The sequence below is a fragment of the Bos taurus genome, chromosome 18, assembly GCF_002263795.3.
Source record: "Bos taurus isolate L1 Dominette 01449 registration number 42190680 breed Hereford chromosome 18, ARS-UCD2.0, whole genome shotgun sequence".
Lineage (NCBI taxonomy): Eukaryota > Metazoa > Chordata > Mammalia > Artiodactyla > Bovidae > Bos > Bos taurus.
The window spans coordinates 60,637,596-60,660,608 of record NC_037345.1 but is presented as its reverse complement, the minus strand read 5'-3'; the positions used below and the strand labels follow the sequence as shown (position 1 = coordinate 60,660,608).

Below are 23,013 nucleotides of genomic sequence, written 5' to 3'. Positions count from 1 at the left end.
CTTTGGTCTAGCTCTTTCTTCTATATTCCAAAGCCTGAAGGATCAAAGACTGTCCTAACATTCTGAAGAATCCCCTTCTAAGGAAGCTGATCTCTCAGGTGGAGACGGAACCAAGCTTCCCCCAGTCCTGAACATCCTAAAAAATTCCCTTCTGACTACTCCTGTTTCTCAGGCCTGGGAAGGACCAAGCTTCTCCCACCCCTGCAAATCCCCTTAACCCTTCAGATTCTTCTGATGGGCCAAAGACATCATTTTCCACCAGAGGGGCAGTCCAAAATTTTTATCAGCTGAAAGATCAGAGTCAATTTGAGCATTAGTTGGTCTATATTTTAGCCATAAACCTAAGACTACAGAAAAGAAAGATGACTTTTTGTTTTTTGTTTTTTTGTTTGTTTTTTGTTTTTTAATTTTATTTTATTTTTAAACTTTACATAATTGTATTAGTTTTGCCAAATATCAAAATGAATCCACCACAGGTATACATGTGTTCCCCATCCTGAACCCTCCTCCCTCCCTATACCATCCCTCTGGGTCGTCCCAGTGCACTAGCCCCAAGCATCCAGTATCCTGGACTGGCATCTCATTTCATACATGATATTTTACATGTTTCAATGCCATTCTCCCAGATCTTCCCACCCTCTCCCTCTCCCACAGAGTCCATAAGACTGTTCTATACATCAGTGTCTCTTTTGCTGTCTCGTACACAAGGTTATTGTTACCCTCTTTCTAAATTCCACATATATGCGTTAGTATACTGTATTGGTGGTTTTCCTTCTGGCTTACTTCACTCTGTATAATAGGCTCCAGTTTCATCCACCTCATTAGAACTGATTCCAATGTATTCTTTTTAATGGCTGAGTAATACTCCATTGTGTATATGTACCACAGCTTTCTTATCCATTCATCTGCTGATGGACATCTAGGTTGCTTCCATGTCCTGGCTATTATAAACAGTGCTGCGATGAACATTGGGGTACACGTGTCTCTTTCCCTTCTGGTTTCCTCAGTGTGTATGCCCAGCAGTGGGATTGCTGGATCATAGGGCAGTTCTATTTCCAGTTTTTTAAGGAATCTCCATACTGTTCTCCATAGTGGCTGTACTAGTTTGCATTCCCACCAACAGTGTAAGAGGGTTCCCTTTTCTCCACACCCTCTCCAGCATTTATTATTTGTAGACTTTTGGATCACAGCCATTCTGACTGCGAAATGACTGATTGTGAAATGACTTTTTGACACAAGGTGGCCCTGATATTCTTTAGACTCTGGAGAAAACTGGTTAAAATAAAATTTTCTTTCCCTTGGAAACTGCAAAACCAGTTCTTTTTGCATATGTATTTAAAAACAACTAGCTTGTTAAAAGGCCTGCCTAGGGCAAAGCTTGAAGTCAGGCCTTTCCATGTCCTTGAAATACACTGTCCACTTTGCCTTAGACCTGACTCAGCCTTGGGCAAATCGGAACTTCAAGCCAAACAAACAAAAAAGAAGGTCAAAGACGTTTTAAATCTCAGGCAGGAAACAATGAAATCTCTGTCTATTTTCTGGATTTATGTATATCTCAGTGTGTGCTCTTTTTTTTCTTTTTAATGCTGAAGTGATAAATGTGTTCTAATTTAATTGGCCTAAAGGAAAGGAAACACTTACAAATCAGACAATTCTAACTACAAGAGAAATTAAACTAAATGAATATCATATTCTCGTGAACTGGGAAATATTCAATATTAAATATTCAGTATTAATGTTTGTTTGCTACTCTGATGTAGATATGTCTAAGAGTCATTAGTCAGAGTATTTTCATTGTGCCTAGGTTTATTGTAAGTTAAATATTTTTATATTTTTATATCTGTTACAACTTTGTCAACCAGCAAAGTACCTCTCGGAGAAGGCAATGGCACCCCACTCCAATATAGTTGCCTGGAAAATCCCATGGATGGAGGAACCTGGGAGTTCCTCCATGGGGTAGGCTGCAGTCCATGGGGTCGCTAAGAGTTGGACACAACTGAGTGACTTCACTTTCACTTTTCACTTTCCTGCATTGGAGAAGGAAATGGCAACCCACTCCAGTGTTCTTGCCTGGAGAATCCCAGGGACGGGGGAGCCTGGTGGGCTGCCGTCTATGGGGTCGCACAGAGTCGGACACGACTGAAGTGACTTAGCAGCAAAGTACCTCTAGGAAAGAAAAAAAAAAAAAAACCTCAAGGGAAATGTTAAAGAGATAGGAGCTTTCAGAGAAACTCTTTTAAGAATAATTATATTTTAGAAATGTCCCTCTAAAACATTTTCTAAATTTTGGTAACCTGAATTTCTGGGGCTGTGCTACACTAACTGACGGAAGTTTATTGACTAGCTAGGTCATTTCCAAATAAAATAAGATCCTGAATCATTCATTACTGAGGACTAACTTCCTTTTACAGAGATAGTAGAGATTTTGGACTATTCATGAATAATGCTTGATGCGATCCTGAGATGTTCTCTAGAAATTTTTTTATAAAAATTATCACCGGTACTTATGTTCACCAATCTATAGAATGCTTAAGTTCTTGATTGCTTTAAGAAAGTAGGATGTGTATTTTCACTAAAGAAGGTATGAGGGATGAAATTACATTTTATGAAGGGAAAAGGAAATAGATCTGACTTACAGGTGGCAGTTTCAGGATGGGAGAACAAAGTCATGTGTACAGAAAGTGGTAAGAATATTTTATGGAAAGTGGACCCCAAGGGAAGAGTTTTGTGCAGAAATACAAGTTTTCTTGAGATGTTGAGCTGCCTTTGATACTGGATTTTAAGTGTCTTTACCTCTGAAGGGATCAGTTCTGTTTACCTTTGAAATCTTCGTTACTTTGGCTAAGTGAATATAGTCTCCCAGTGATCTATATGATTGTATCTGACTGAGTGTTATAACCCCTTTTGAAATTTGTCCACAAAACTTCCTAAATAACTTGATTTCTAGCTGACTTTGGAATGCTTCAGAGGGCCCCTGAGACATCCCAGGGAGCTATTAAACTACCTGGGTTCACTGGACATGTTACATTACATGGGAAGTACTGTTGAAGGGGTGACAGATCTCCTCATATTATGCTGTATGGTGGATGTTACTAATATAGATATCTTAAAATTATGTGAGTTCATATAGATCTGTGAAGTGAAGTGAAGTCACTCAGTCGTGTCCGACTCTTTGCGACCCCATGGGGTGTAGCCTATCAGGCTCCTCCGTGCATGGGAGTTTCCAGGCAAGACTGCTAGAATGCATTGCCATTTCCTTCCCCAGGCGGCCTTCCGACCCAGGAATCGAACTCAGGTATCCCGCATTGCAGGCAGACGCTTTACCGTCTGAGCCACCAGGGAAGCCCAGATATTTGTTTGTTTGGCCGCGCCAGATCTTAGTTGCAGCACACAGGGTCTTGTTGCCCAACCAGGGTTCGAACCTGGGTCCCCTTCCTTGGGAGTTCAGAGTCTTAGCTGCTGGGCCACCAGGGAAGTCACCATAGATCTGATATGCCCTAATTAAATGTGGTCAACTATAATTCTACTTATCCTGTGAACGTGTTACGAGTCACAGCAATGACCAGGTACACTGTCAACTGCAGTTTAATCAGATTTAAACATGCCTTCTATGGTTTCACTCCGATGCCTTTGTAAGAATACTGTGACTTCATGATTTATGGAAAAGATTTTTCTAAGGTTAACCAATAAACAATTCAGACTGGAATTTAGTCGAATCTCTATGTTAATAGAACAAAGTTTTCTTAGAATGCAGCTTTCAATAAGAGATTATGAATTTCTTTCCCTTTAAGTGATTTATATTCATTTTTAAAATCTTTTGTTACTTTGGTAAAGTAAATAAGCATTCCTTAAGATTATGGTACATGTAGACAAAGCTCATTTTTCTTCTACAAAAATAACCCCTCATGCTTAGACTTTTGCCATCCTGATGTCCTTAAAACATGGCCATGGTCTGCTTGTTAATCGGGAATTAAAAATGGGTGAATAATAGCTATAAATCAAAGAGTCAGGGCTATGGGAAATCCAACATGGCTGCCTGGCTTTTCTGGGCTCCCTGACAAACCTCATTTTTATTTGATGGGTTAAAGCCTTCCCTGGCTACAGGGTTAATGCCCTCATAATGGAAAAATTATGTTTCACTGAATATTAACTTTTTTTCATTGCTAAAGCAAGTTTCTAGTTTTGTTAATTAAAGTCTAGTGTTCACTAAGATTCACTTCTGAGGTAGTTCCTTCTTATCTTGTATTTCTAAAAGATTTAATTGTGTTATTAAAAAGGATACGCTAGCTTTTTCGGCTTTGGGCTGGGAGGAGGCAAAGGTGCAACTTGCTTTGGTCGTCCCGAATCCGGGTTCGTCTGACACCAGCCGCCTCCACCATGCCGCCTAAGTTCGACCCCAGCGAGATAACAGTCGTGTACCCGAGGTGCACCGGTGGGGAAGTCGGTGCCACATCTGCCCTGGCCCCCAAGATTGGCCCTCTGGGTCTGTCTACAAAAAAGGTTGGTGATGATATCGCCAAGGCAACTGGTGATTGGAAGGGTCTGAGGATTACAATGAAACTGACCAGAACAGACAAGCCCAGATTGAGGTGGTACCTTCTGCTTCTGCCCTGATCATCAAAGCCCTCAAGGAACCACCAAGGGACAGAAAGAAGCAGAAAAACATTAAGCACAGTGGAAACATTACTTTTGATGAGATTGTCAACATTGCCTGGCAGATGCGGAATCGGTCTCTAGCTAGAGAACTTTCTAGAACCATTAAAGAGATCCTGGGGACCGCCCAGTCTGTGGGCTGCACTGTTGATGGCCGCCACCCTCATGACATCATAGATGATATCAACAGTGGCGCAGTGGAGCGCCCCGCTAGTTAAGGACTGCAAAGGAAAAAAAAAAAAAAAAGGATCATTTGACAACAACAAAAAAATTAAAAATAAAAAGGATACTCTAAGTTTGTTTCTAAAGCTAATCTCAGTAAGCAATCTTCAGATAAAGAATAGATGCTCCGTGATATACAAGCAGGAGATTACCATCTGGCTAGTCATTTAACAAGGCAAGTCAGATGACCTGGAGTATACTGGGCTCTACCTAATGAAAGTTCTTGACCTTTCCTTCTTACTTAGTTCTGACTAATAACTGCTAGCTCTAGCTATATCATTTTCTATGACGCTTGTTTCAGAGCATTGATTCTTATGTTACTCGATGTGTGGCTGAGCCTGTGATAAAATGCTGATATGCAGCTCCACATGCTATCAATGATTGTAATAATGTAACTCTAGATATGGGAAGAAGGGAAGAAAAGGGAATATTTTCCTAGTTCAAGAGGCTTGTTAGAGAGGTATGGTCCAGAGATTTTGCTACTCACAAGGCCTGCTCTAGAAACAGCACACTGAGTGGCCTATCAATGGATCCTTCCCTAGACCTGGGAATCAGCCTTCCCAGTGCCGCAGGACACAATGGCCAAGAAATGCCCCCAGAACATGGTCAAATATGTGGCCATGAAGGGACCCTGCTGACTGGACTCTGCCAGCTGTCTCTACAAAGATGATTTCATGATTACTGTAAGCTCCTGATTTTCAACACCCTGCAAAAGGAGTTCAGAGTAGAGATCAAAAATAAGGCACTCTGCTCTGGGAAAAACCCAGAACTGGCCTTCCAAGAGTGAGATGTTTTCAGGTAAAGATTTTATCAGCCCCGATTCTGGCTTCTTCTCGTACCTAGAGAAACACTAACGTCACGAACCAATGTCCAGTCCTGGTTTTCCTGGCTAGCCCCTGAGCAGCTTTTGTACTTCTCTTCATCTTTGGCCCATGTACCTTTAACTTTCTTGTACAGTTTGTTTCTTCTACAATACCACAAGTTTCCAAGTGGTCCTACAAGAATATTCCCTGACCAACACCTAGACAATGATGAAACAAGTCACCTTATCATTCCATGGACCCTCATCTCCCTCCATAAATGCTCCGTGACAGAGTAGGCAAAGGGAACCCAGAGCCCCATGGCGCCTCTGTTCAGCCTGAAGAAGCCGGAGTGGTCTTTGCCCTCTTTTCCTTGAAACTGGATTCCCAAATGTGTGAGAAGGGAAGTGGGTAGATAGACAGGAGCAGGGTATCAACAAGGGCCGAAGAATTGGTCCTAAAATAAAGAGGGAGATATGTGGTGACCCAGGGACTAAAGAGCAGATAAAACCAAGGAGGGTCTCAGAATGCAGGAACGAAAAAACAACACCCTTAGCATCTTTCTCTCCCCCATGTTGTAACTGTTGATGGATTTCAGGTCCTCCTGAGCAGTATAAACGGTCTCCCCTCCTACCCCATAAGGAGAAATTGTCTTTCTTACTCTTCTCCCACCCAGTACATGTGCCTCATCCATTCAGCAAATGATCCTCAAGACCCCTATCCCACTCCTTGTACCCTGGCTGTGAGTGGACTAAGGACCCCTGTTCAACATCCGTTCTCATTTGAGCTGTCCTGCTCTTCTAACAGCATCCCCCATTCTAATAAACTGTACTTCCCTCTCATTTTGTCTCAAGTCTGGAAATTCTTTTCCAACACGACCCCAGACCCCAAAAAGGTTACTATCTTATTAGACCTGTTGAAGTCTGTAAAACAAAGTTCCAACTTAAGTATGAATTCTTACCTTAGTATTCTGTTTCATTGGGGTTCAAAATCCTCATTCATCGAGCAGAATTTTCAACATTACTAACTCAAATAACCTTGCTAAAAATGTGGCACTTTGGCCCCACTTCAGAACTCTTGGTTAAGAATACATTAAAAAAAAAAAATCCTGTTTCTTTGATAAACAATTTATACTATGTCACACGAGCAGAACACTGAAGAATAAATATGCTCATGCTGCCCTGATTATTTTATAATTGCTCTTTCAGATGAGAGTAGTTTCTCTAATGGCTTGTGGATCATCACTCATCCTCTTTTTTCACATTAGAAATTGGGTAGAAAGGAGTACTGTGTCAAAAATATATTTTGCAATACCAGCCAAGCCACTAAAGCACGACCAGGACTCTGAACTTGCCGTTTTCATCTTGGATCACATAAGGAAGACTTCCCACGGCCTACTGGAATCTGTATTTTGTATTTCAGGGACGGCTGACATTCCAGGATGTGGCCATAGACTTCACTCAAGAGGAGTGGGAATGCCTGGACCTCGGTCAGCGGGAATTGTACAGGGACGTGATGTTAGAGAACTACGGGAACCTGGCCTCCTTGGGTGAGGATAACTGCCTTCCAGAATCCCTTATCTACCCACTGGGTTTTAGTTCCGTCATGTCAAGAATGTCTTCTGAAATGTTCTGCTTCCCACAGTAGTTTCAGATATCTGCTTTCTAGGGCAAAAATGGGTATTTGTGAGTTTAGAAAAAAAGGGGATGATTCATGATGAATCGTTTTTCTTCCTTGATGTACTCTGCCTCCTTCCTTCTAGGTTCGTGGTAATTGTGTAAGTTCTGTGGTATTAAATAGTTGTACCCTCTCTTAATTTCACATTGACACTACTTACTTTTGCCTTAGTACTACTTGACCAGAATCTCAGGATCTGATGTTAGGTGTGTGTTAGTATTGTATAGCTGCTTTGAATAAAGTATTTAAGGAAATCGTTTTCTAGAACAAAATGTGTTCTCATCTCACCTGAATACATATTGGATTCGAATCTCTAACAACACAAATATTTCTTTCTCTGATAAATAGGGCTTGTCTCTAAGCTGGACCTGGTCACCTTTCTGGAGCAATTAGACGATCCCAGGAATATAAGGAGAATGGGGACAACAGCCATTTACCCAGGTAGGTATGAATGGTTGGAGATGATGACTCAGATGAGAGGTCCAAGGAGCAGGGAGGAACTCATCCTTCATCACATGGTTTTGGAAGATATGCTTCAGTGGAAATGGTTTTCAGAAACCTGGGTGTGTATCTGCTACTATCATAGAAATGTATCACCTATCCCATTCTGTATCTTAAATCATTCATGAATTTATCTCCAGTGATTACTTTACTCCATTACAGTGTGACCTAAACCTCTCCTCTTGGGTTGTGACAAACTGCATTCATTCATTGTTCTTCAATTTCGTGGGGCCCTAGGAAAACTCTGCCCATTTCTGAGTAACTGTATGACAGTCCATTTAAAGTTTCCTTCTACCTCTAGACAGAAATGTGTGTGGATTGGTAGACAAACTGCCAAACTTCTAGCAATACTGGGGATATGTTTTTGTTCTCTGGTTTATAATTTCCTATCCTCTGGGAGCGACACATAGGACCTTCTAAATACATTTCAAATTCAAGTAATTTTTCACTTCAGAAAGCCAAACCTCATGACAATGAAAGAATGCACATCTCAAGTTGACTTCAAAGTTTCTCTTTTCCTTATATGATCTCATATTAAATATCTTTAGTGGATTTCCCCAATTCTAACATGCTAAAATACGTTATTTTGTTACATCATAGAATTTTAAAATAAATTGACATAAAATCTTAGCACATTTTCCACTATATTATTAATGGTTGATTGAAACTATGATAATTTTTAAATTATATAAAGAAATATTTTTTAAAAGTTCTAATTGGAAAATAGCTGTTTTCCAATTTTGTACTCCTATACAGCAAAGAATCAATTATACATGTCCATTCAGTTCCGCGGCTCAGTCAATTCTGACTCTGCGATCATGATCTGCAGCAAGCCAGGCTTCCCTGTCCATCACCAACTCCCAGAAACTGCTCAAACTCATGTCTATCGAGTCCACGATGCATCCAACCATCTCATCCTCTGTCGTCCCCTTCTCCTGTCATCTTCAATCTTTGCTAGCATCAGGGTCTTTCTCAGTGGGTCAGTTCTTCACATCAGGTGGCCAGAGTATCAGAGCTTCAGCTTCACCATGTCCTTCCAATGAATATTCAGGACTGATTTCCTTTAGGATGGAGTGGTGTGGTCTTCTTGCAGTCCAACGGACTCTCAAGAGTCTTCTCCAACACCACAGTTCAAAAGCATCAATTCTTTGGTGCTCAGCTTTCTTCATGGTCCAGCTCTCACATCCATACATGACTACTGGAAAAACCATGGCTTTGACTAGATGGACCTTTGTCAGCAAAGTAATGTTTCTGCTTTTTAATATGCTGCCTAGGTTGGTCATAGCTTTTCTTCCAAGGAGGAAGGCTCTTTGACTTTATTGCTTTGGTCACCATCTACAATGATTTAGGAACCCCCAAAAATAAAGTCTCTCCCTGTTTCCACTGTTTCTCCCACCGATTGCGATGAAATGACCTGACCGGTGCCGTGATCTTCATTTTTTGAAGGTTGAGTTTGCACCCACTTTTGCACCTTTTGCACCCACTTTCAGTTTCATGAAGAGACTCCTCAATTCCTCTTCGCTTTCTGCTATAAGGGTGGTGTCATCTGTATATCTGAGATTATGGATATTTCTCCCTGAAATCTTGATTCCAATTTGTGCTTCATCCAACCCGGTATGTCACATGATGTACGGTGCATATAAATTAAATAAGCAGGCTGACAATATACAGCCTTGATGTACTCCTTTCCCCATTTGCAATCAGTCCGTCGTCACATGTCCAGTTCTCACTGTTGCTTCTTGACATGCATACAGGTTTCTCAGGAGGCAGGTAATGTAGTCTGGTGTTCCCATCCCTTAAAGAATTTTCCAGTTTCTTGTGATCCACACAATCAAAGGCTGTGGTGTAGTCAATACAGCAGATGTAGTTGTTTTTCCAGAACTCTCTTGCTTTATATATGATCCAAGGGATGCTGGCAATTTGATCTCTGGTTCCTCTGCCGTTTCTAAATCCAGCTTCAAGAGCTGGAAGCTCTGGGTTCATGTACAGTTAAAGCCTGGCTTGGAGAATTTTGAGCCTTTGCTACTGTTTGAAACGAGGGAAATTGTGCAGTAGTTTGAGCGTTCTTTGGCACTGCCTTTCTTTGTGATTGGAATGAAAACTGACCTTTTCCTGTCCTGAGGCCACTGCTGAGTTTTCCAAATTTGCTGGCTTATCGAGTGCAGAACGTTAGCACTATCATCGTTTAACTTCAAACAGCTCAGCTGGATTTCCATCACGTGCACTAGCTTTTTGGTCGTCATGCCTTCCAAGGCCGACTTGACTTTGGACGCCAGGATGTCCGTTACTAGGTGAGTGATTGTACCATCGTGGTGATCTCAGTCATTAAGATCTTTTGTTTTTTGTATAGTTCTTCCATGTATTGCTGCCACCTTCTCTTAATATCTTTTGCTTCTTTTAGGTCCATCCCGTTTCTGTCCTTTATTCTTCCCATCTTTGCATGAAGTAGTCCCAGTACCTCTATTTTTCTTAAAGAGATCTCTAGTCTTTACTGTTCTATTGATCTCCTTCTCATTTAGGTCTCCATAGAGTAATAAGTAGACTTCCCTGTTTTAGTCATAGTTTTAAAGTCCCTCTTCTTTTTTAATTTCTTAAAACTAGTACTGTATTAAGTTTCTCTTATTTGTTTCCAGCTTCCTCGGACATTTCCCTATGTGTCCTCTGTTTCTGGTTAGTTCTCTGTCACTATCACTTATGATTTGTAGATTGAAACATCTAATAGGCCATTCTCAGAAACATGTGTGGCAAGAAGTGGAATTAAAAATTACTGGCACCTAGGATTTCTGAAAGTGAGTGTTTGGTGTCTCCACTTAAGATGACTAAAAGCAAGAATTAATCATTAGATTGCCTATCACCTCTTAGTTCAGTGGTCCTTGGGGGTTTTCATCTTGTTTCTTCCCCTATAACGTATTTCTGTGCCATATCATTTTGTCCAGCGTTCTGTTTGTGGTCTCTGTTTTGATGGGTTCAGGAACCTAGTTAGTCTTCCTTCTGGTATCTGTCCCTTGGTGGGTGAGGTTGGTCCAGACGTTTGTGCCCTTATCCTCTCTTGATCTGTGCTTTGATGGTGGTCACTGTGACCAGAGCCCATCAGGCATATTCAGGGCTGTTGTTCCCTTGTTCTGTGGGTGTTACTGCCCTCTTTTTGGTGGTGCCTGCTCCCTGCGTGGTGGTATAGAGCCCCCAGATGATTCTTAGCTGTGATTCTGATCTGTGGTACCAGGCTGCTGGGACTGGAGCACACGCACTGGGAGAGAAGTCACTAAGTATTACTCTTGTGGGGATGTTCACCTCAGGGTGTGCCCTGTTGTGCCCTCTCCTGCATTCTGTAAGCTCTCATGTTATGTAGTGTTGGCACTGTTCTTGGCCCCACCCTAACCGAGGGCATGATGGCCCGTGGCCCTGTGGTCTCTCAGATGTTGTTTTCACAAGTTCACCATCATAGATTCAGTGAAGTCAGGTCCTGGGATTGCATTCAAAGTGGAGCTGGAGCCACTGTGGTGCTATGGGGCAGCTCAGGCTCTGTCCTGGCCCAGCCCCTTTTTGTGGGAGCCCACAAAGCTTACAGCTGCCAAAGCTATACCTGCCATGAATGAGAGAGCCCTGGTATTTGATTCAGATGCTCCGTAGGGGCTAAGGTTACAAAGCCGGTTGTGAGTGTAAGACCATGGATTGTGTTGCTGGGAGGAGAGGTTTCAGCTTTTCTTCTTAATCCCTGAGGTTCAGCTGTACTTTCAGCTCCATCTGTGCGTGTGGCCAACTCACAGGTTCTGCTCTTGATGCTGCCCCGGAGCACAGGGGTCTGTTGATTGTGGAGGAGGTCCACGGGGGAGGCCATGGCTGGGGGATCAAATGACCTACATGGGTGGAGTTCTTCATAGTCCCTGCTGAGCACGGGCCGGTATAAGGGACAAGGGATGCAATGGGCTTCCTGATTGGGCATCACTCACCAATGGCACTCTGCTCTCTGGTGGTTCAGGCTTCGACCACAAGCATCTCCTTTTCAGAGCTCCTCCCTCACTCCCATCGCTTCAGGCTGTTTCCTCACAGCCAACAGCAGTCGTCTGCCTCAATCTGCTCTCCAAACCCCACCTTTCAGCACCCAGCACTTGTCTGCATTGGTGGAAAAGCCTCTAGGGCTGGATGGGCAAGGCTGGGGTCAGTACCCTGTGTGCAGGTCTCACTCTGTCCTGCTGCCACACGGTGGTTGCTGTGTTCTCTTCCCACAGAGAATGAGGCTCTCCTTCTGTCCAGACTGAGCTCCCCCAGTGAGGGGCTTCCCGGGATATGGAGACCTCTCCTCACTTTCATCTCCCCACAGGGTTGCAGGCCCCAACCCAATTTCTCTCCTCTTCCTTTTCCTTCTTCCTGCTCTCCTCTTTCGTTTGTCCTGCGTAGCTCAGCAGGAATCTTTCTTGTCTTTTCAGATTTCCGAGGGCCTCTGCTAGTGTTCAGCTGGGCTCTGTGAGAATTGTTCCATTTCTCATTCATTTGTGGAGAGAGAGATGAGTCCACATCTGCCTAAGCCTCAGGCATCTTGATCCTTGGGTCTCTATTTTACTTTTAAACTAGCGATGGTCATCAATTTTCTCTAATCTTTAAAGATATTCACTGAGAAAAGCAGGGAAAATTACTTGTTATTTGGTATCTTTCAGCTATGTCTCCACAAGACACCCAACATTTGTTGCTGAAGAATCCAGCATTAGAAGATGTATTCCCCAAACCCAACCTAAGAATATGTCAAACATTTCACCTCCGAAACCTAAATTTATTGAAAGACTGGGAATATACGAGGGTAAATGAAAGACAGAGAGGATGTTTATATGGATATAAAGAAATGAAGACAGTTATACGTAATGCTAATGTTACTGGAAAAATAAATGATCAACGTGTGCCAAAATGGGAAAAACACCAAGTTCAGTCTTCAACGTCGACTGAGAAATGTAGGTGTTTAAGAAAAGATGTCCCTCCTTTTTTGAAACATACTTGTTCTCTAAAAGGGAACATGGAAAATCTGAAAGGTAATCTAGTCTCTACTGCAAATACTCATTCAGACAATTCTGAAGGTAGGCTTCGACTAAACATGCATTCAAGCATGTCTGAATACCTACAATTTAACAATGAGAGGACAAACTCACAATTTAATCAATTTGAGGGATCCTTGAGGAGGGGGTCATTTTTCTTCCCACAAAAGATATTTTCTCTCCATTCCAAGATGTATAATGTTGATGATAATGGAAGAGACGCCCTCCAGCCATCATTGTTCAGTACATCTCGTGATATGGTTAATACACAGGAGCTTTGCATGTATAATAAAATGAGTCAGGCCTTAAGGAAGAGCTCCAGCTCCAATAATCACAGGAGTATTTATGGTGGAGTGAGAAGGTATTCAGGCAGTGAAACGGGGTATATGGTTGAAGGAGACTCAAACCTTATGAAACATCGGGGACCTGAGTCTTCAAACAAGGATTCTAAAAGTAAGACATTTAGAAATACCTTTGATCAAATGGCAGGTTTTTCTCTAGATAAGAGTACTTGTAGTGAAGAGAGGACTTTTTGTGAATATGGTAAGGTTTCTAATCAGTCTTCAGAACTTATTCAACAGCAGACTGTTCAGAATCCACAGAAAGAAAACAAGGGTAATATATGTGGGAATGTCTTCAGTAAAGCATCCAATCTAAGTAAACATAGGAAAATCCATACAGGAAGGAAACCTTTCAAATGTACAGATTGTAGCAAAGCGTTTAACCGTCGTTCACATCTTACTCAACACCAGCGAATTCACACTGGAGAGAAACCTTATAAATGTGTAGAATGTGGCAAAGTCTTTCCTTACAGTTCAAGTCTTACTGAACATCAGCGAATTCACACTGGAGAGAGACCTTATAAATGTACAGAATGTAGTGTAGCCTTTGTCTGTTCCTCACATCTAACCTATCATCAGCGAATTCATACTGGAGAGAAGCCTTATAAATGCAAAGAATGTAACAGAGCCTTTCATAGTCGCTCACTTCTTAATCGACATCAGCGAATTCATTCTGGGGAGAGACCTTATAAATGTAAAGAGTGTAACAAAGCCTTTTTTCTGCCCTCACATCTTATGAAACATCAGCGAATTCATACTGGAGAGAGGCCTTATGAATGTAAAGAACGTATCAAAACCTTTATCCTTAGCTCACATCTTACCCAACATCAGCAAATTCATACTGGAGAGAAAACTTATCATTGTACACAGTGTGGCCAAACCTTTATTTGTCATTCAAAGTTAATTGTACATCATCGAATCCATACTAGGGAGAAACCATACAAATATAAAGAATGTGGCAAAGCCTTTTTTACGAGTTCGGACCTTTGTCATCATCAGCGAATTCATAGGGCGGATAGACGTTATCAATGTACAGAATGTGGCAAGGCTTTTATTACGCGTTCTAGGCTTACTAAACATCAGCGAATACATACTGGGGAGAGACCATATTCATGTGTTGAATGTGGCAAAGCCTTTACTTGCAACTCAACACTTACTGAACATTGGCGAATTCATACTGGAGAGAGACCTCATAAATGTAAAGACTGTAACAAAGCCTTTCATCGTCGCTCATTGCTGACTCAACATCAGCGAGTGCACACTGGAGAGAGACCTTATAAATGTACTGAATGTGGCAAAGCCTTTGGTCGCTACTCAACGCTTTCTACACACCAGCGAATTCATACTGGAGAGAGACCTTATAAATGCACAGCATGTGGCAAAGCTTTTAGTCGGAGTGATCATCTCTCTAAACATCTGAGAACACACACTAGACAGAAACGCTAGTAATGGCACAAGTGATGGAAGAGATTTTCCCTAAATGTGCATCAGAAAACACAAGAGTTTATACGAGAAGCCTATGGAGATGATGTAACGAATATGTAGAAAGGCATTTAATCAAAAGTTAAATCGAAGTAAATATCAGAGATTGCCTAATAGAAGGCATTTCATCAGTCCTCTTTTCTGAAGTTTCTCTGAAGGAGAATGACTGTAGGGAGTACTCCATAGTTAAAACACATAGAAAGTGGATATATTAGCATAAATCGTGAGAAGAAGGTTGATGGTGAGAAAGTTACAATTCTTAGTAATGTATGTATGCTTGTTAATAATGACGTGATTTGAGATTATTTGAAGTGAATGTTATTAAGCCCTCAAATCATCCATACTATGCTTTGTTTCTAGTGTGTTTGCAGACATAGATTTTTGATAGTTTATTAAAGATTAGCCTTTTATATTGTGTTGCAACCATTTCTATCTATCCTCCATTAGAAGATGAAGGATACCGTAGTGTAAAATGGACAATGACCATCTAAATGGACGTGTTTGGCATTGATGTGAAATATCTGGATGTTGCCATGATGTAGTGATCATTGAATCTTTCCATGTTGTAAAGTAAGCAGAAGTCGGTTGTAAGGTTTCAATAGTAATATCCTTGATTTTAAGAAGAACACAATGACAGTTCACTGCAATGTAGGTGTATCTTTATAATATCAACACAGGTCATGATTATTCCTTGACACTGTTGAAATAAACACAGCTTTTGTGATAACCTCGAAATGTATTAGAAACTTCCTTGAAAAGGCATGGAATTAGTGTATACCATGCTTGCTAAGTGCTTCCTAGCCTTTGTTTGGTAAGCCATAAAAATCACAAGTCTCACATCATTATAACAGAGAAATGAATATCTTTCTCTGTACTTTTGATCTGTACTTAATCATGGATCATGCCGTGGATTGTAAAAGGTTTTATTTCAACTATGTGTGCAGTTAATACATGGTTATTAATAAAAGTGAATGGCTTTTCGTGTTTCGGTTGATTGTAATGATGGAAATGTTAACCCACCACCAACAGTAACCTCTCCCACCTTATTTAAGGTTGTAGTGAAGGGACCACAACGAACTGTTTGGTAGCACAGAGAGATGTCATATGTGGAATTACTTGACTCACTGGCTTTAAACTTCTCATAACTTCATATACATTCCCTCACTTCTTTGTTGTATCTCCTCTCCCATTTTGTAACTACTTGGACACTGACGATTCTAATAAGAAGGATGATACAGAGTATTGTTGACAGGTTCCCTAAACTGCTCCATTCTGTTGCTGCCTCAGCATCTGTCTGGGAGCAGGCAGCCTGCACTTCCCTGAACTCAGACCAGCAGTCCTATGAGCACCTGCATGAGATGACCACCTTACTTGAGACCAGCAGTCTTGCTGAACCCCAGGGTCTATTCACAGACCCCCTTCAATCCCACCGAGAGAGTCAATTTCTAGGTAGGTTTTTAAGTCCGGGGGTCCGCCAGGAGAGAAGGATCTGGAATTCTCAAGGAGGAAAAAAGGAAAAAAGCTTTGTTTTGTTTTTTTCCCCTCTACATTTCTGAGGATTATATAACAATCGTATATCCTGCTTGAGGACAGTCTCTGGGAAAAAAATATTCTGGCCAATCGTGTTATCTTACAATGTAAAATATTGCAGTGGATCTAGTGAGGTTTTTACAACCTTTGGATATTGTTTTGATTCACTGTAATAACTAATTAAAAGTATATAACCCCATTGCTAACACTGGCGAGGGGGCATTCTTTCTGCCACCTTCTGATGTCTATGTCAAAAACTTTCTCTTTCTTATACTTTAATAAAACTATTATGCAAAAACTCTAAACTATTAAGCCTCGTCTCTGGCTCCGAATAGAATTCTTCTCCTCAGGAGGCCAAGAATCCAGGCGTCTTTTGTGGTTCAGCAACAACCTTTCATCTTGGGGGCTCTTCCGGGACTCTTCAGGACAAGGTGAGGATGCGTGGAGCTGTAGTTCTTTGTACTGCTAGGGAACATGTCTTTTGCTGTACTTCACTACCTCTACAGTGTGCTTGTGTGAATGAATGAGATACCTTGCGTGAATCAACTGAGGAGCCCTGCTCTGCAGTTCCTCGGTGACCTCATATGGCTATGGCAGAAACCTGTACCAACGTGCCAATGCCAAGAGGCACCCAGTGTCTCCTTCGGGCAATGACTAGAAATGGGCAAAGCGTGTGGATCGAACTCTCATTTCTTGGTCAAACTTTCCAGTCTCTGATCATTTCATGATTTCTTGGGAACTAGAACTCTTAACCAATCTGCCAGATCCTAGACTTTCAAGGGGCTTGTGATCTATGCCCTTACTGTGTAGTGTTACTTAGTTCTCCAGCTTGGATTTGTAGTCAGGAAGCGCCTAGCCTCGCTAGGTATGGAAAGTCAGGAAGCTAGATGGAGCTCTAGCTCCATGAGTATCTGAAGTTAAAGATTACTCAGATTGGAGGTGCAATGGGTTTCTTCCTTTGGCAACACTAGCTGTTAGTGGACCAGAGGCGGCTTTGAAAAGTTGAAGGCATGAACTGTACCCTCAGCCCTACATTAGCTAAAGTCTGTCAGGAGACCAGTTTTCTTGGGTCGACATGTTACCCCCAAGCTTTACTCCAAGCCCGATGCACCCTAAGTCCTTAGGCTATTCTCCCTTTGAGATCTTATATGGGAGAAACCCCCAGTGACAGGAAAACTCAAGGGAAGCCCCCAACAACTAGCTCACCTGGAGGTGTCCCAACACCTTCCGATCCTGGGACAAATCTTCCACCATATCGCCTGAGAACCCTAGAAAGGGCACCCATTCCTTTGGGCAATTCGGTTCATGCTTACCAGCCAGGAGATGAGGTAAGGGTTGAGTATTGGAAGAAAATGACCAAGTCAGCTAGTTGGGACAGGCCCTCACATGGTTGTCTGGGCAATCATATTGCTGTTAAAGTTACAGGCATCATCTCTTGGATCCACCTCACCAGAGTCAAGAAGGCAGCAACTTCCTGTGATGAGGACAGCTAGAAAACAGTTCAGGACCCCAGATTTCCCGTCAAGGTCTGGTTCCAAAAACAAGAGCCCTCACTCACCAGAGACGCTGAGCCCTGCTCTAGTCGCTCCAGAAGCTGACTAGTCCACGCACGGCAGACGCTTGAGGATTCCTCAGCCGTGCTCCAGCCACACTGCGGCAGCTCGCTGATCAACGCTCAGCAGAAGCTTGAGGATCTGGCTATCCAGATATTAATGGATTTCTATTGTCAACCCTGGCCTCTATCCCTGATTGGTATTACTGCTGTGCTGTTCACTACAGGACTAGCTTCAGTCACAGCGCAAGTGTAGGATTTGGGTCAGAAGCTGCGGTTAGCTGTCTGTTATCTCACTGTAGCGGCAAGCTTCATTCTAATTAGATGTTTCTTATGATCGATTCTCCCTACTATCTAAATTGCTCACAGTATAGCTGACCCCCTTCACGATAGGCTCAGTTGCTATAGTGGTGACCACCCAAAGATGGGGAGAAAACCTTTTGCTAGTGCTCAGTTACCTGTTATGTGCAGGCTGCTTTGGAGCCTTTTGCTGTCCCTTGCCGTAACAGATGGAGCCCTTCCTTCTCCATCACGCACCTGTCAACATTAAGGTCAACCCTTGGAAAATCGCCTATTCAACCATCAGCTAGAACAATGTATAGATAGCCTATCCTATAGGCGGATCACTTACTGTCTTTCTGATCAGGTGATGTATATCCAGGGTCCTGGTGCCAAAAATGTTTCCCAGTTATGTCCCCCACTGCCGCTACCTTTTCCCAACCAGAGGAACCAAACCCCAGGGGCATCCCGACACCATGGCATTGCCATCATGCTACTGGGCCTCCGTCTACCCCCAAATGCCACGTAGATGTTACAATACAGGACAGCTGTCTGTCTGCCAAATAAATGGAAAAACCTACTGGACAGGGACAATAATGCAGACAAATGAAATCACGGACCAACTTTGCCCTTAAAAATCAGCCTCTGGAAAAAAAAAAAAAATCAGCCTCTGCCTGTTGGCAGTACGACCGAGGTTACAGAGTTAACTCCCCCTTAGACCTTCATCTGTACCAGGTTCTCAGCACAACTCTTCACGTTCTAAAGGACACCATCCCCCAGCTGGCCAGGGATTGCTGGCTTTGCTCATCCTTAGGAACTCCACGGTATTTAGCTTCACCAGTAACATGAAATATTGCAGCAGCCTTGGGAACTCGTAAAGATCCACCCTTACAAGGGCAAGTCTTAAGGGCAATTGAGTTAACTCAAAAGGCTCCAGATGATTTAAAAATGATGGAAGAACTGAAGCTGTAGTCAATTTAGCCTGGGACAAATATAATCAAACTATAAAAGGTGAGTTGCCCACTCTTCTTCACACAGACATAATATGGTGCCCCTCCATCAAGGCCTTTTCTTGGTTTGTGGGCCAGATGCTTACTTATGTCTCCCAATCAGTGGATGGGTATCTGCACCTTAGCTTTCCTCACTCCCCAGATGAATACTGGCCCTAACAACCAGACTCTCACGGTGCCTCTGACAGCACACTTGCGGTCAAAAAGACCCATCCAGTTTATCCCCTACTTTGGTTCCAAAATTTTGGCTGGGATAAGTATTGGAACAGGAGGATTGCTTCATCAATCACCTTCTACCATATACTATCCAAGGACTTCACATGAAGGAGGAAACAGAACACGCTCTATCTTGAAAGCAGGACTCCATCTTGGCCTGGACTGTGGACCTTGAGCTATATGCCCAATATCTATGGAAATGAAATATCCACTAGAAAACCAGGCCCTCTGGAAGGAAGAGGCCCAGGGCTCTCTGTGACCTAAAAGAATGTCCTAATTATCTGTGTAACTGAATAGAATCATATGTTCTATTATGATTACTGGGGTATGACCACAGGCCTATTGATAATTGTCGACTGTTAACGACCTAGGCTTAAGGCATATGATTGCGGGTTAACTTTTGTATCTTTCTTTTTCCTTTGTTCAGACTAGTTTCAGGGAACCTTATACACATAGGGTATGTAAGTCTTTCACAAAAACTGGTTGGGGTGCTTGGGTAAGAGGAGACTCTGCCTTGAGCCCGCCGGTGTAATAAACTGCACTACACTATCTGCATTGTCTTTCTGAGTGAGTTCGTTTCCCAGAACACGTAGCTACAACACAGAGACGACATTGAGAGAGTAGCCACATCTTTAGTGGCCTTACAGGACCAGCTGGATTCTTTGGCTGAGGTGGCTTTACAGAATAGGAGAGGGCTAGACCTATTGACAGCTGAAAAGGCAGGCCTCTGCCTCTTCTTGAATGAAGAATGCTGCTTTTATATAAACCAATTAGGAATAGTAAGAGACATGGCCTAACAGCTAAGGGAATGAATCATGAAAAGCAGCGAGGAACTAGAAAATTCCTGAAGTAATTGGAACAATATCTGGAGCTGGGCATCATGGCTTCTCCCTTTAACCGGTCCTCTGTTCATGTTCTTAGAGGTGCTTTTGTTTGCCCCTTGTGTTCTCAGAGATATTACCCAGTTCATAACCTCTCGAATCCAGAAAGTTGCAAATGTTAATAGCTCAGTATAGTCTCCTAACTGACCTGGAGCTCTGAATATCCTATCGAACATGAGATGATGCTTTCTGCAATGAGTGATAGAAGCATCAAGAGGGGCCAATGAAGAGGAAAATGTCAAATTTTTACATAACTTCCTGCTCCTTCTGCCTCCATAACTCAGTTTGCTCTTTGCAAGCCTTAATCACATAGGTCTCAAAAAGTGGGGACTCAAAATACTAGGAACTGGAATTTATCTCACTCCCCCTTGTTGTGTTCCTTGCAATTGCCCTAGCCCCTGCAAATCTGCAAACTCTCTTAATCATGCCTGCCCAAGTATAAAAACTCTGTAACCCCTTTGTTTGGGGCTCAGAGCTCTGAGTGTTATGTTCTTAGGGCCCGCCCGGATAATAAACCCGAGTAATCCAACTCTCCGAGTGCGGTGCTTCGTTTCTGCAACAATGGAAACACTTTCAGCCTCAGCGTCTCTGAAGTTGGAGGTCCCTTGCCTGCAGACAGGTGGTCACAGTGCAAATCATTTTGTGAAACATGTTTCCTCAGGCTGCAGAGGGCAGTGAAAAAGCCCTAAGTACTCAGGGTCTCCTGTGCCTTCCAAAGTGGCATTAGCGGTCAAGAACCGCTTGGTAATGCAGGATACACCAGAGAGGTGAGTTCCATTCCTGGGTCAGGAAGATCCCCTGGAGGACGGCATGGAACCCATTCCTGTATTCTTCCCTGGAGAGTCCCCATTGGCAAAAGAGCCAGGCGGTCTACAGTTCATGGGGTGGCAAAGAGTCAGACATAGCAGATAAAGGGAAGGCATCTTTGGGAAGAGTTCTGAGAACAAAGCTTTGCAGGAACCCAAGGCCCCCAGGTGATTCCCGCCAAGCACGCATTCCCCACCACCCCTCCCCCAAGGGCTCAGGCAGAGGAGACATAGGGCCACACCCATCCGAGAAAGAGCCCCTCCCCAGGCAAGCAGCCCAGCAACCTTTCTTTCTCGAAGTTCCCGCCCTAATCCTCAGCTCCAGAGAGGTCTCAGGAGTGCGGAGTGTGAGGCTGCAGCGCAGGGCTCCTAAATGGGGTCTTCACCCGCCGTGTTTCAAAACCCTCATAATGTGTGTCAGCTAGCCCAGTGGTCGGGTGCATAGTCTCCCGTGAATTGTACTGTGACCTGTTCTCAGTAATGCAAAAAGAAAGGAGAGCTCTCAGGGGTGGTCTGCAAAGAGAGTGCACCAAAGGTAAGCACCAAACACCAAATGTGATTAGCATATCAGATTAGTCTTGATTGCCGCCTACAGTTCTGGAAGGAAAGCGAAAAAAAGGCTCAGAAAACGGCGGGGGAAACAGGAAGGTTCTTTCTTCAGTTTCACTTCATCAGTTGCAGGTGAAAGAGCTATGTGGATGCCTTCGAAGGTATTTTCTCAAGCTGTGGATGTGAGTTTTTGAAATAACATCCCCAGGAAAGACTCACGGCAGCAGGAAGAAGAGGAGGAAATGGCAGCTTCTCAGGTAAGTGTCCTGTCCCGGGTCTGGGAATGTGTCTGCTTTTCCTCCTGAAATGCCTGGACTGAGAACCTGCAAACCTTTAGTTCTCTGAGTCTAAGTTTTCTCCCTGGGGGATTTGGTGTTGCCTTCTTATTTTCCCCCCTTTTTTCTTATAATAGTGAAGAACTGCTCTTTAGATTAACTTCTCCGTTAAATCCCAGAGCCTCCTATCCATTGTCTGTATCCCGGCTTTCTCTAGAGCATGATGAATTCTCGAAATGAATTAGTGACGTTGAGTTGTTCACTATATGCCCTTTGTGCGAGATCAACACGGGGAGGCACTGGTACCAGAGATCCCCACTGGGATGTGGTCTGGTGTTAGGATCATCGTGAAGTAGGGGAAATGCTGTGATGAATTTACATACGGATGCAGCTTCAGCTCGTTAGAACCGGAGTTACAGATTGTCCTTATAGAGTGAACTCAGTGGTCCACAGTTCTTCAGAAAAGTTTCAGAAATAAAAACGTTGCAGAGACTGCGCTCTATCGATAAGTGAAACTAGCTACTTAAATGTAGTGCAGTTCACTTGAGTGCAGTTCAGTCGCTCCTTCGTGTCCGACTCTTTGCGACGCCATGAATCGCAGCACGCCAGGAGTCCCTGTCCATCACCAGCTCCAGGAATTCACCCAAACTCATGTCCATGGAGCAGGTGATGCCATTCAGGCATCTCATCCTCTGTCGTCCCCTTCTCCTCCTGCCCCCAATCCCTCCCAGCATCAGAGTCTTTTCCAATGAGTCAACTCTTCACATGCGGTGGCCAAAGTATTGGAGTTTCAGCTTTAGCATCAGTCTTTCCAAAATTAGGCCACAGATCAGGAAAGGCATATATGAAGTGAAATTTGCTTATGACACATTCTAAAAGTATTTACTTATTCGGCTGCCCTGGTTCTTCCTTGTGGTAGGTAGGATCTTCAGTCATCCTCGTAATTTTCAGCTTCTTTGATTGTGACATGTAAACTCTTAGCTACAACATGTGGGATCCAGTTTCCTGATCAGGGAAAGAACCAGAGCTCTGTGCATTGGGATCTCAGAGTCTTAGTCACTGGAGCATCACAAACTGCCCAAACTAACATGTTTTAATGATAGATTGAGATCATAGTTTCCATAATAGTGCCAAAATACCCATGCAATGATAATGCATTCCTCCATGTACTTCTTACTCCATGACTCATGTTCACCGGTTTAGGTGTTTCTGTGA

The 23,013-nt window shown here is 43.0% G+C and overlaps 1 protein-coding gene and 1 pseudogene across 1 annotated transcript; both read left to right on the top strand.

Annotated features, from left to right (window-relative positions):
• Positions 1–4,362: 4,362 nt before the first annotated feature.
• Positions 4,363–4,885, top strand: LOC788405 (large ribosomal subunit protein uL11-like; annotated as a pseudogene).
• An 804-nt stretch (positions 4,886–5,689) lies between these two features.
• Positions 5,690–15,686, top strand: LOC100336448 (zinc finger protein 345-like). Its single transcript, XM_024979333.2, is given in 4 exon segments — positions 5,690–7,224; positions 7,701–7,793; positions 12,509–14,559; positions 14,561–15,686. Coding segments are annotated over 4 exon segments (2,256 nt in total). The 5' UTR covers positions 5,690–7,190; the 3' UTR covers positions 14,639–15,686.
• The last annotated feature ends 7,327 nt before the right edge of the window (positions 15,687–23,013 follow it).